We start from the raw sequence: 14,552 nt of genomic DNA on the forward strand, positions 1-14,552 counted from the left end.
CAAGTCTCCCAAAGATGCCATGACATAGGAGGGAATCGATGTTTCATCCTCTAAGCAAGAATTTTTTTTCCCATCCACCATGTGATATTGAGTGTGTTATTCCAGTTTATTTCATATCCAGAGCGTCACAAATTTCTGGGCATGCATGGAAATAGGAGAAGTGAATATCAGTACTTTTGGGTCAGATGAGGTCTCAAATTTTGAAGACTCTACAGACCAGAGAACATTTTACAGTAAAGACCAGATAAAATTGATTATCATGCACAGAACCATTTACATTTGTGTAGGTGTCTGCAAACTCTCAGTTAACTGTCTATTTAAATTGTTCTCACATGGATGCAGCACAGTTGCTACACAGTAACAGTTAGTTCATAGCAATAACTCAAATAGATTTTAATCTAAATTACAGAGCTGATTGGATCTTGGTAGATTTCTTCAAGTGTTGATTGTGAATAGGTCAAACATAGCATTTTTTGCCTAACGCTTAGAGAGATAACAATTAACAAAGATGTGTACCTCAAAACCCAGTGTTGGATAGTCGACCTCTCCACATCAGCAACCGCCATCCAGGTTTTCCTTGTGCTCCTCTGTCAGTCATCACATCAAACCTATTTCATTTTTGATTATGATTGGTCCGACCTGTCTCTGGATTGATGAAAATCTGTCTGAATGTAAGAGGTAAGACCAAAAAGTTGAAATAATTCAAGCTGCCATTATTTAGACGTAAGGTATTGTTAAAAGTGGGAGACATCAGTGTTTTTTTTATGATAAGTCACATTGAGGATATCATTAAAACTGACTAAACTAGTGAATTAAAGTATTACTGTCTGTGGACCATCAAAAATGATAAAACATACGTTATATAGTGATACATATATATCGATAACTATGCTGACTAGTTCAGAGATAGAAATGCATTGAAAAAAGATTTGACGAATTACTTTGTTTGAGGTCAGGGTAAGATTCAAAATGTGTTGAAATAACCTTTACTACTGGTGGTAATGGAAGTTACAATAAAAAGATCTTTTGTAAAGGCAAGTTGCTAACGTTTTGTGATACGTTTTAAACTGATTTGTAATAGAGCGTCACTGCAGGCATTAGTCACAGAGTGAGAAATGATTAATGTGAGTTCATGTGAGTTAGTGTAACACAATATTCAGTTCGAGACATTATGTGATATTAATGAAAGTGTCATCCTTTGCAATTGTCAGGCATAATGATGCCTGACAATTGACCCCATGTGATCACGTGTGACATAACGATGTGACAAGTGATCACATGGGGTCCATCATAGCGCAGGTAAAAAGGTGGAGAAACAGCCATGAATCAAATTAGGCAACAAAGTTCCATCCACCGAAACCCTCCACCATGATATTCATCATCAAAAATACTAGGTAAGATACGATAAGAGGAGACCATCCTAATGTGTATGACAAAGTGATTCATGTGACAAACGTGCTTGTCTACTCTCTTAGGATCCACTCGTCACACACCAGCAGGCACATGACTGTAAGTCAGGGTAACTAAAGCCTACATTCACTTAGCGGCAGACCAGAAACATCTTAGAGCCACGGAGGAGATTACAAAATAACACAGCTGCTCTCTTTTTGACTGCGATACTCTGTTTCCCTGGTGACGCGAGGCGGTCACTTGTCGTCTTAGGTCTGTTCTCGGTCTGACCCCCACCGCGTGTGTGTGTGTTTGAGCAGACTTCACTTAGGTCCTAAGAAGCAACCGTACAACATCTTGCATTCTGATCCAGAATGCAACTCACGACAGAGGAGAAAATAGAGCTCGGGCTCAAGGACCAGGGGTCAGTCAATCCTGCATTTACGGTAAGTCAAGTGTCTCAGTTCTTCAGTCGGACTTTGTGACACCAACAAAATCAAAGTTTCAAACAGGCTGCTGTGTGAGGTTGTACTGCAAGTGAGGAGCCTTTTGAAATAAATGTTTTCTTTGAGTTTTTCTAATGGAGCAAGATAAAGTGAAGTACAGGGCTATTTACTTACAGCAGCAAGAGCGACTGTAAGCCACTGTGGAATGTAGAATGCCCAAAGTGTGCATGGGTTCCACAAAAGACAGGCTGTTTGAGCGGTAGAACAGTTTAATGGTGTGTAGTAAAAGATCACACCGTATCAAACATCTTCAACTAGAAGTGCTCGTTGATATAAAGTCACAGAAAGTGAATAGAGAGGAGACATGTGGTGTATATGTAATTGTGTGTGTGGGTAAGAATGCTCAGAAGATCTGGCATCATGGGGTGTGCAAGTGTATACAGCTGACTCCAACGTTGATGTTTCCCCTTCTTTTCTCCTCATCCCAAATAACACAAGAATTTGGGAAAGTGGGAACACAAAAACACTCGCAGATGTGTCAACACATCAGGCTGTCAACACTTGTACTGGGAAAAGGCTTCATTCATTATTATTTTCCCATTTTGTACACAACCTGACACTCCAACAAGAAAGAGACTAAAACAAGGTTTCATAATAAATGTTAAGGCTTTGATCACTGCAGTCACACATCAGTACAGGGTCCATAAAGCGTCTCAAAAGCTAAATGTTCATCTTGTAGTTTCACCTTCTGTTCACACATATTATCACAAAATCAGCCTGATTAAACCCAGTTGTGCAGAACATTAAAGTTCATTAGTGTTTCTTTTCTCTATTGTGACTGTTGTATATCGGAGTCAAGTGATGTGTGACTTATTTGTAGAAGTCACATTGAGCTGCGTTTTAAACACAAATGATGTGTCGTCACGGCAGATATTGTCATCCCCTGCCGGACTTAATCTGAAATGCTGAATTCCGTATTAAATGGCTTGTTAAGACTTGCAAGTGAGAACTAAAGGCAGTCACTTCTTCAGGCTTGTTATAATGGGTAACTGATTCAGACCGTAATCAAACAGATAATCATGGTTTTATGAGTGTGACTAAATGTATTCATTAAGTGTTTAGTAATTTGTTTTTTAAATATTATTCAATAATTTTGTATCTTGATTTTTTTTCATTTGCTTATTTTCTCATGATATATACATAGTCATAGCCTAGAGTGTACCTCCCTTTACCTCAAACTGTTCAGCAATCCTGCAGTTTCCCAGAGTTGGTTTGGGAAATGGACACAGGAGCTTTTGTATGTTGGACTAACAATCCAGTTTATACATTAGCCACAATTGTTATATTTGAAGCAAATCCATTGGTTTGGAAAGCAAATGTGTCCAGTGCATTTTTCATGCAGCTTAGACAAGAGAGTATTTGTTTGTCTATCCAGCTTTGAATCAAGAGGAAGTCAGGTAGCGCCAGTCCTCCCAGTGTTTCAGGTATCAGCCTAGGAAAAAGGCTAAACTCCAAAACAAAAGGCCAGCTTTGTGCAAATGAAGGCTAAATACCTCTGGTAACAAGAACATCGTCATGGTACAGTACTCTGACCCTTGAGCTCCTCACCGGTGATGTCTTTTAATGTGACTTATTAGTGGCCAAACAACCAGTCATAACTGGTGTAAGAATACACTCGCTGTTCTTGACTTGGCTCCAAAAACTGGAACCTTTTAGCTTAAGTTGGGAAGGTAGACATGGAACATTTGACAAACTACAACATTTGCAGTTTTGAATAGACAGTTAAACGCAAATGGCATTTCTCTGAAAATGTGGGCACATAACAGTGGGTGTGAGACAACAAGAGGTTAGGTCGGTGTGAAGATTTCGATTTGATATAAATGTTAAAGTTGCACAGAGGACATAGCGACAACAATGGTAAACAGAAAGTTAAATGTTCATAAATGGTTAATTTTGTTGTATTTGGCACTACATCTTGTAATACATGAGAAACTTTGACCTCAGTTGCAGATTAGACAGAGCAGTGGTGACAAGTGGATTGATGAGTGTTCGGGGGTAAACTTCATTGTATGAGAAGGAATTCCAAATAAACGTTCCATGCCATGACTGGAGAAAAACACTTTCAGCTTCTGTACATGTGTAAATATGAAGAATTTAAATTAAAAAGTAAAGATAAGATAGTTGACCCATGGAAGTCAACTTATTTAGCCCTTTGATTAAAATCTTAAAACAGGGGAGTTGAATTTCACCTTTTCTGCTGAATCGATTCCACATAGTTTTTAGTCAGAGACCGTTAATGCTTGAAGATATTTTTGAGTCTTGGTATTAATATTATTATTTCTTCAGTTTGCTTTGCGGTCACTAACCATAAGCGCCTCTTGAAGATCAGCAAGGCTTTCAGCAAACTAATGGGGCTTCCCACGCCCAACTTATTCAACTGTATCATAACAGCTGTGAAACGGAAGGCACACATCTTAGCACATGACACTGTGCACTAAATAATCGCACTGGCTCCATTCATTGATGATTAACCACACTTTTAGCGCCATCTGGTTCAAGCACTTTCCCATTCATGATATTTTTGTCCATAAAATGAAACCTGCTGTATGTCTTTACTGATAAGGAAACTGTCTGATAGAGTAAAATAGTAAAAAATGCATGTTTAGCTGCTAAAATGCATGGGTAAGACTTCTGCCTGAACCGACATTGCAGGAGAGAGAGACAGAGAGAGGGGGGGGGGGGGTATAATATGTAAAAAATGCCCCTGGCTGTAAACAGACTGGGTAAATTGAAGTTACATGGTCAGTAGCTCATATTCCCAGGTTATAGAAATATCAATCTCTCAGATTTCTGCTGCCACTAAAAAGTAAAAATGGAGGTGAATGGAACTTTGTGTGTGGCACTGTTGTTCACATCAATCAAATGGTCTCCTTAAAATAATTAACAACGATGAGGCTTCGTTCAAACTGTTATTTAAGCTAATTAATACACATCACAGTGGAGTACAGGCGGATGACCACTAGACGGAAGCATATGGTCATGTGATTCCAGAGCAAATGTCTTTGCAAACTGCCAGCTGAGAACGTTGTAACATAAGCATAAATCATAAACAGAGAGGAAATGTGGTGCAGATTAGCCCAGTCTGTCTCTGTCACGTGAATCTTGTGTGAGACAGATGCAATGGTGGGATGCGCACAACAAGGTGTTTTCTTTGAAGAGCTGACTGAATGCCAGACTCACCCTTTGAGACTCAGCAGGTTTCAGAATGAAGGACTCAGCATGTGGCTTTTTCTCTAGTCATGGGACTTTGAAGTGATATATCCTTAGATTCACTGCAGTCTGGATCTTATCTGTTGTGCTGTCTCCAGTATGTTAGCTGTCAGGCATCCTGTGAGAAGGCGGATGCAATAGTCAAGACACAGGATAATACGTATGTGAGAAGGGTCTTTGCTGATTACAGCTCAGTGTTCCACACCATCAAACAACACATCACCAGACTTGTAGACAGTCCTGTCTCCATCTCCAAACGTAAAAAAGGTAAATAAAAAATGCGTGCGAACTTAAATGAATGTCGGGGGCCTAAGGACACCACAGGAGCAATATTAAGGCATTTTCTGTTTTTACTGTTGTTTTCTTCTGTTTGAAGAAGTGGTTGCTCAGTTACCTCAATTGTATTGGTTTTGGCTGCAACACTGTTTACCCCTGAATCTCCATAAGTATGTTGTGGACTCAAACACTTCACCAACCCCCTCCATCTGCATAGTGTTAAGTAAACAAAAATGGGAATTTTAATTTTTCAGGGAACTATCCATCCATCTTCAGATTATCCAAGGATGGGTCACAGTGGCAGCAGATTAAGCAGGGTATTCCAAACATTCCACTTGCTGGTAAGGAGAGGAATGATCCGTCCAGTGAGTTCTTAGTCTACCTCAGGTTCTCCTCCCACTTGGATATGCCTGGAGAACATCCAAAGTAATGTGTCCAGGAGACATCCTAATCAGACGCCTGAACCACCTCAACTGACCCCTTTTGACCCAAAGGAGCAGCAGCTCTACTCGATGTCCTGTTCTGGTGTCTGAACTCCATCCATTGGCGACTCATATTTGAAGTCTCTTTGGAACCTTGATTGACTGGTAAATGAAAAGCATCGCCTCTGTGCCCAGTTCCCTCCTTGCCACAAGAATCCTTTTTAGTGTTAGGATAAATGATGCCACACCAATTTGTATGTGTTAATGGATTTTGTATTTCAGTATATTATTTTATCAAAATATAATAGATGTAATGTAGTACCAAACATACAAATGTTTCAGTTATCACAGTGATTTATAGAAGAAACATGTTGTTTGTCATAGTTTGAAAGGGTTATTTAACCTTAGGGGTTCAGTGAACTTGCTGGGCTTAAAAGCTCTTTTAGAGAAATTTGCCATGACCCGTTTTTGCAGTTTTTCTAGTAACATAAAAGCATAATAAACCATAAATCGGGCCCAGGGGTTAAAAGGCTGAGATGTAGAGTGCACAAGGCAAAAATTGAACATATGTCTTCAAGGCATTTCATCCAGGGTTCACATAGAGGTTGGAGTTACAGTTATGGTTATTTGTTTCAGTCCACAATAGAAATGGAATGTTGAACCTCAGGGGTTCCCATACTTTTTTACAGTACAAAATCTAAATGGTGGCATTATGTCATTATGTCTCACTTGATGTTACGTAATGATTATAATTTAGGTCTAACTTCATCACTCTGAAGACAATTACTGTAATTTATTCTCATTATGTTTTATGAGGATGTCTGACTTACTGCTTGTTTACACTCATGTTTAACCAACAAAAAATTCTAACTGATTTTCAAAGATTTTCTTCCCACCTGATTTCACCTTGTTCTTGCAATGTCGTCTCATAAGGATCTATATTTAACCCCCCACCTCTTACATTCCTTCAAACAGCCAGTGTTGGGGAGCCACAGAATACATGTCTCAGATTTATGTGTTTTAGGTTCAGTGTGTAGAATTGAACGACAACTAGTGGTGCAGGTGCATGTTGCAGCTGAATACCTCTCACCTCCCTCTCCCCTTCCAAAAATGAAAGAGAAGCTGTGCCAACCCTCAGTTGTCATAAAAACTAAAAAGGAGTTTAGTTTATACAGTTTGAACTACTGTAAAAAAACATGGCGGCCTCCGTAGAGAAGACCCGCTCCCAATGTAAATACAAAGTATTTAAATATAAAGGGCCCATTCTAAGGGGAAATACATATATTTTATTAATTATATAGATATATCACAAGCCAACTAAAGATCAGCCTGTTTGCAATGTCAACATAGTAGTTAGCCGCTGGAGAACAGCCAATCATAGCTTACATGAACATTACTTTAAAGTCTGCACTTTTCACTGGGAAATTTAAAATTAGTTGAATATTTGGGTTACTTGAACAATAGCTGAATCATGAGCCTACTACAGAAAAGCCTGCTAGCATTGTTAGAATGGTGGTTAGCTTGCTGAACAGGTCTACCTAACAAGGCATTGAGTGGAGACACAACAGTTTAATATATGTATGTCCAATCATCAATAGCTGCTTATGTCTGGGAACTCTTTTCAACAACCATTAGAGAACTAAAACCTTTTGGCACGCTAGCTCACTCCCTCCCTCTGTGCAGCGAGATTTACGTTTTTGTTATTTATATCCTTTTCCCCCATCTAATGCTCTGGGAACACAGCAGGTGAAAACTTCCTTTTCTGGCGCTGTCAGTGTAGGAAGAGAATGAAAACAACATGTTCTACAAGCAACCGTAAATTCACAAAGTTTTATATAGGCCTTTTCCTCTTACACAATGCTTTGGAAAATAAAAGGTCCAGAAGAAAAATGGGTCTGCATCCTTTTTAGCATCTAAACATCAGAGCGATCTGTGGAATCAATCTAGCCTACTATAGGTATCAGAACTCTGTGAATGCCATTGTTACTCACAGTGTAACATTCAACTAATGAACAGAATAGGAGCAATTCAGAGTATGAAGCATATTTTACTTATCCAACAAACTACCTTACAAGTACTTATGGGCATGTATTTTGTAGCGAAATGCTACACTGCAGACATATTAACTATACATATTGTACTGTTTACACATGAAATAACCAAATCAGGCATATAGTCCAATGTGGCCTGTTTTAAAAGGGAGTGATCTCTTAGCATTTGAAGACAGCTTCTGATCTCACATATCAGGTGACCCTCAAAGATTACCTGTTCTTTAGAGTCATTAGTTTAAGCCATTCTTTCCATCCACCATCGCCAGATATCACTATTTCCCAAAGGATACTTGCATTAAATGCTAGAAAGCTGCCTGTCAATCACAAAGACGACACACAGAGGTGTGCCGGAGCGTACCTATGATTTGTGCTAAGTACACTGTTGAGTTGTGGCTTGATTCCAAGCTCACATGAACACAGTTCTTACGATGAAAAGTATGCATTCATTGTTCAGCTATAACTCAGCCCACATAAAAGGTTAAACTGTCTCCATGAATGGTTTTATGTTCACAACAGTGAGCCAAACATCTAGCTGAGTAATATTGGACAATACATTGGATGTTGTGGGTTGTAGTTAATATGTTAATATAAATTAATGAACATGAGTAGTTTGTTTTTTAATGATTTTACTTTACATTGATCCTTTTACTACTTATTGAACAAATGAAGCTGCAATGGAAGCTGTGGGGAAGGCAGAGGTAAAGCTATGAAAACATTGCTAAGCCAGCTTTAATCACCAACAGACTTTGTGGATACATCGCAAACTGTCCATGCTTAGCATGTTTTTCTGTACTTTTTAATGTTAGGTGTGAGCAAATCATTAAAAGCACTCTGCCACTCAGTCCCCGGTGAAGCTACCGGTAACGTTGTGAATCAATCAATCAATCAAACAATTATCAATATGAAAACATTAACCTCTCCAATAGTTTTATTGGCTTACTTGCATGATAAATTCCATAAACATTAGAACACGGCAGGTACATGGTTAAAATACTACAATTTCTCTATTAAATAAAAAAATATATATTTGTAAAACGTGGTTTTATCAATGTATCACATTTATGAATCACTGACATAGACATATCTTGTGTCAAACTTCCTGTACACTAAACAAGTGCTCCAGACCCTATAATTATAAATATTTGTTAGCAACTTGGAATTTTCAGACTTTGCTTCCATCAAGTCATGAAAATGTATTCCATGGCCAATTTCCCAACATACCAGGCTCCTCCAGAGGAATTTTTTGAGAGCAGACTTAGCTAATTTTTGACAGGGAGGTTGATCAATAAAACGTAGCTTTCAATTATCAATCAATCAAATTTTATTTGTATAGCCCATATTCACAAATTACAATTCATCTCATAGGGCTTTAACAGGGTGTGACATCCTCTGTCCTTAACCCTCAGCAAGAGTAAGGAAAAACTACAAAAAAACCTTTTAACAGGGTAAAAATATGTAGAAACCTCAGAGAGAGCCACATGTGAGGGATCCCTCTCCCAGGACGGACAGAAGTGCAATAGATGCCACGTGCAGGACAACATCATCAATAATCAAAGTCTCTAGCAGCATTGATGAGGGTAGACATCCCGAAGGACAACCCCAACATGACATGCCAAGCAGTCCCGCTGCAAGCACAGTCCATGCTCAGCAACCATCTAGACCATGATCCACCATCCAGACCAGACGCCACTCCAGTCCTCAGTCACCGTCCACCGCCGCCCACCAGGAGGACCCATCACAAGCCACCACCGCGATCCTGGTCCACCACCCGTGCCCAATGCCAACGCGACACAGGGTCCGCCACCAGCACCACGATCAGCCCACATGACTCAGCATGTTTGGAAGCTGTGTCTTTACAAAATTGTGTATGCTTAAGCATGATTGTGCACAGACATATACCTGCTGACACACATTCCAAACTATGCATAATGCCTAATGACACCAATGCAGAAATGTCTACTTTCATCTCTCTGTGTATATGGCTACACATGAAGTAAGCAAATATAATCTATTGTATATTTAAATGTTGTCCAATCCATCTCCATATACATTTTATACACAGCTTTGGCTTCAACCCTATCAAACACATGTAAGTGCCAGAAGAGAGGGATAAAGTCGTGGTGCAAATCAAGTGACAGTTTCTCCTCAAAAACATAGAATTGGCAGTAAAGTGTTAAATAAGTTGTATGGCAGGATCCTTTCTGCTTTGAACAACTTTATCAACAGCATCTTGACTGGATTTGGGTTGTTCACCCCACCTGCCCTACACTTAACCCTCATCTCCCACACTATAACTCACATTAACTACATTGCACACACTCTGTAAGTCTCTCATCTGAACTCGACTAAACCACAGCTTTAGAAAACACTGAAGACAGTGGGCTTTCCCTGAACTACCCTCACTTTCAAAGGCAAGAAAAAAAACGTTAGCTCTAGGAGAGTTGCTGGTATGCCCTTAGAAACACTGAGTGACAAGTTAAAATGTTAAAATGTGTTGACACAAATATGGTAGTTAGTGGAAATATAGTTGGGGGGGAAATATAGCAGAAAATGTAGTTTTTTCTTATATGATATTTCTTGATAAATACCACCGGCAAACTGATGACCTGTTTGTCTTTCCCGTGCTTCTTTCCAAGGGCAAAGACAGTGATGAACAGCCACAGCTGACAGTGGACGTTGAGGAGCCACACACGGAGGTCCTGGAGGAGACTGTGGACAAAGGTGAAGATTTGGTTTACTCCCTCAATGACAGGCCACCATGGTACCTCTGCATTCTGCTTGGCTTCCAGGTAAAGTGATATCACAGCTTGTTTGGTCCAGTACATTCATTGTAGTGTTGTTGTCCTCCATAATCTATGTTTTAGTGCAGAAAACATATAAACCCACAAAACCTACAATTGATGCCTCTAGAGCGATGCCTTTTAGGCATAACAGCTAATGCAATAATATATTAAATATACTTAAAGGGATAGTTAAAAAAAAATTCCCTCATTATCTACTCACCACCACTTCGCTGGTTGAAGTGTTTGAGTTTGTGTTACTGTACATTAAAGGGCAAGTTCACCGAAAAAAGAAAACTCAATCATTATATACTCACCACTATGCCGATGGGGTTAGTGAAGTGTTTGAGTCCACAAAACACTTTTAGAGTTTTAGGGGTAAACAGCGTTGCAGCTAAATCCAATACAATTGAATAAAATGAAACCCTTCTTCAAAAGAAATAAAGCAGAAAAACACATTACATGCCTCCATACTGCCCCTGTGGTGTCATCCAAGTGTCCATAACCCCCAACATTCAAATTTGAATGGAGGCATGTTGTGTTTTTTTTACTGTGTTTTTTTAACATTTCAAGAATTAGTCACCATTTACTTCAATGTTATTGGATTACTGTTTACCCCTGGTACTCCATAAGTGTTTTGTGGACTCAAACACTTCACTAACCCCATCGGCATAGTGGTGAGTATATAATGATTGAGTTTTCTTTTTTCGGTGAACTTGCCCTTTAATGTACAGTAACACAAAAATAAAGAAGTATCTATTCATTAGAAGTAAAGACTGAAAGGCTGCTACATTTCAGTAAAGGCTCAAATATTGCTACCAATATTATATATTTTTTTAAGCAATAGTATTTGACTGTAATGTAAGAAGCCCGAGTCATTCCAGTGGCATTTTATAAAAAAAAATCTGTTTTGTAAGAAATTATAAAAGATTTTGATTTGAGAAGAATATCACAATCCTCCTGGTTTGTACCTTGACAGTAATAGTTTTCCCTTCAAAAATCACAGAAAGCATTTGTTTATTAATGTGTGAGCTAGTGCTGGTACAGTGACCATGACAACAGGTTACACAGGGGAAAAAAGCAAGATAAAAAAAGTATTGTGCGCTCATGTCCTTGCATAAGAAAATCAGAAGACCAGAAGGTCATGAGTTTGATTTCAGAGCAGAGCAGCCATGCAGTCATGCAGTAAAATTAGTTACGAGGATGCCCTGAAAAATTTATAAAATAGAGTTGGTCACAATACAAGAATTTAGATAATGTTAAGACTGTGACTTTCCTTTATTTGTGCATTGAGCGGCCAGTGTTTTCTTAAGTTGCTGTTCTCAGGGCCACCGTAGTAGTGTACTGTAGCATGCACTTCTGCTGTGGCTGAGCAGTAGAGCGGTCGTCCTCCATACTGAAGTGTCTTAGGGCAAGATCCCTGAATGGCTCCTCCAAAAAAAAAAAAGTGCTCCTTGTAGATGCACTGTATGAATTTGTGTGTGAAAAGGTGAACAGCAAACTGTACAGTGAAGTGCTTTGAGTGGTCATCAAGACTAGAAAAAGTGCTATTTAAATACAAAACTGTTATTTTCAAGTTAATTCCAACAGGAGGTTGAAACAGGACTGCTGTCAGCTTAAAGACTGATGACTTTTTGGAACACATTTAAGGTTAATGTATGTTTTATAGCTTTTTGAGTGATATCCCACCTTGCTGTGTGTAGCATTAAAGACTAGCGTGCACCCCAGTGCAAGTTATCTAAAGAGCATCATGTTTGTCGGATTCTGCCCGAGCACCCAATTACTGGAGGGACATAAAAAAAATAACTAGAGAAGAGAACTCGGACCACCACTGGATAATAGGTTTGATTCACTGAAGATCTTGATTCTTGTAGAAGGTTCATCAGTTATTACTTCAGCATCTGGCCAACCTTTAATCTTCAGCGGCACTGTCTCATATCCTCATTTCTTGTTTCCAGCAGCAGTCAGTCAGTCACATCTTCAATCTACGTCAACTTTACAGCAAGTTAAATACTACATCTGTTTCCTGTTGTAAGAGAGAGATGTCCCATTTCCATCTTTTTTGGGGGGGAAAAGATAACATATGTTTTAATACAAAAGAGCTTTCTCAACACTTTAAGGATACACACACACTCATGGTGGAGTTGAATCCCACTGTTTAGTATAATTAATACATTTTCAATAATTATTCTCAAGAAAGTTTCATTTTATTTGAACAACCAAGTAATAAATTAAATATTAATCAATAATCAAACAGCTGTGTTTTGTACATGTCCCTATGTCCCAACACTCGCTCAGAGGTTCAATTCGTTGCAGATCTTGGTCTTTAGGGATATTTGTTGACAAGAATGAAAATATAAAATATCCCACGCGTTGTCCTTGAAGTCCCAAGATGTTTTGTTTGGGAACCACATCACTCTGTCTCTCATTGGCTGTGATTTTCACAGAAGTATAAACTCTTTTCGCATTAATATGTCTTTCTTCCTTACTGTTGCTTCAGTACAAAAGGATTATTTATTGCAGTGATTTGTACCTATTGCTCAGTTCCTTGCCACACAAGATTTTGTGTTGCACATGTTTGAAATATTTTTTGGGAGCATATAAATAAGTTATTTCATGAAAATTTAAAGCATAATGAAGCACTTGTTGGAGTTATTGTCAAACGAGTTGGTTACATTCAGGAGGAGAGGAAACTGGTCTGTGATTGTAACCACTGAGAGTGAATCAGAGTTGATTTATTGTTTTTTTAATATACAAGAGAGTAATGTACTTTGGTACAATAGATCACATCTACCATTAAAAATCCTCAAAATCCTTGATTTCATTTCAAAATATTTTAAGTTTTGTGACAAACTCACGCTATTTAGTACTATCTCCCCTCCAAGTTTTTCCAGGCAATCACATTTCCTATATGACGGTCACTTCCAAATTCAATTCATCAACACAAGGTTTATCAAGCAGTTTGCACAAATGATGGGACTTCCGTCACTTTGAAATCAATGCGCATTCACTGGCGAGACACAGGGTTGTTCTTCCTGTAGGAATACTCACAGTTTCCTCTGTCATGAACCTGACCTTCAGCTCTGATTTATGGAAGTTGTAGGTTTGAAAAAACTCCCATAAATCCGGTGGGGCCTATCAACATCTGGCTTCATTTTTAAGGACCAGCGTGTAATGGTCAAACTGTCACAGCAATGCATCTCATGTTGCATGATAAGTCGGACACTTGTTGATTGGCAAAACTTAAAATGATCTCAATCAGGAAACTTGAGATGATCTACAAACATGATTGATATGGATAATGTTGGATTGAATTTTAATTTAAAATACAATATTAAAAAACTTTTGGGGGTATTTGGTTTGAAAAGAATGCAAGCCCCTGGTATCAGTAATTATGGAAGTAAAATAATATTGATATTTTTAAATAAAATATGAATTCATCACCCTGCACACTACAACCAATTACTATATTTATATTGAGTAATTTATCTTATTTCATTTTTGAGCTGCCATGTCTTTCTGTTCCAACACTTTGTACCCTTAAAACTGTTTTAACCTCATGTGAGAAATAAAACTTGAAACTGGTTCTAAATGTAAATTTGTAAGCCCAACACCAGTGTCACATCACAGTATAATGTGTGTATTTAATAGGTTCACACACATCTTTACAGGCGAACACTTAATTTGTAATAACATCCATCACAGAGTACATATGGGTTTTAAAAACAACAGAACGTGAACAACTGAAACATTGTAAACAGTATGTTAATAGAAAAATCACCATTCTCTTGTTTGAGCACATACATTTTTACTGAATAACATTTTTACACCAGTACCTTGTACTTGCTGCTCTTTTAAGAGTACTGTTAATACGTGGAGATTTGTTGGCGTTGCCTCAGCAGCTCAATCAAATGTCTG

The 14,552-nt window shown here is 38.5% G+C and overlaps 1 protein-coding gene across 1 annotated transcript in view; it reads left to right on the forward strand.

Annotated features, from left to right (window-relative positions):
- Positions 1-9,709: 9,709 nt before the first annotated feature.
- si:dkey-106n21.1 (solute carrier family 23 member 2) overlaps positions 9,710-14,552 on the forward strand; it is a 32,080-nt gene continuing 27,237 nt past the window's right edge. The window contains exon 1 of the mRNA XM_062389034.1: positions 9,710-10,643. Within this exon, the coding sequence (XP_062245018.1) occupies positions 10,422-10,643 (222 nt within the window). The 5' untranslated portion in view covers positions 9,710-10,421. The remainder of the gene's footprint in view (positions 10,644-14,552) is intronic.

This window comes from Platichthys flesus, chromosome 6 (assembly GCF_949316205.1).
Source record: "Platichthys flesus chromosome 6, fPlaFle2.1, whole genome shotgun sequence".
Lineage (NCBI taxonomy): Eukaryota > Metazoa > Chordata > Actinopteri > Pleuronectiformes > Pleuronectidae > Platichthys > Platichthys flesus.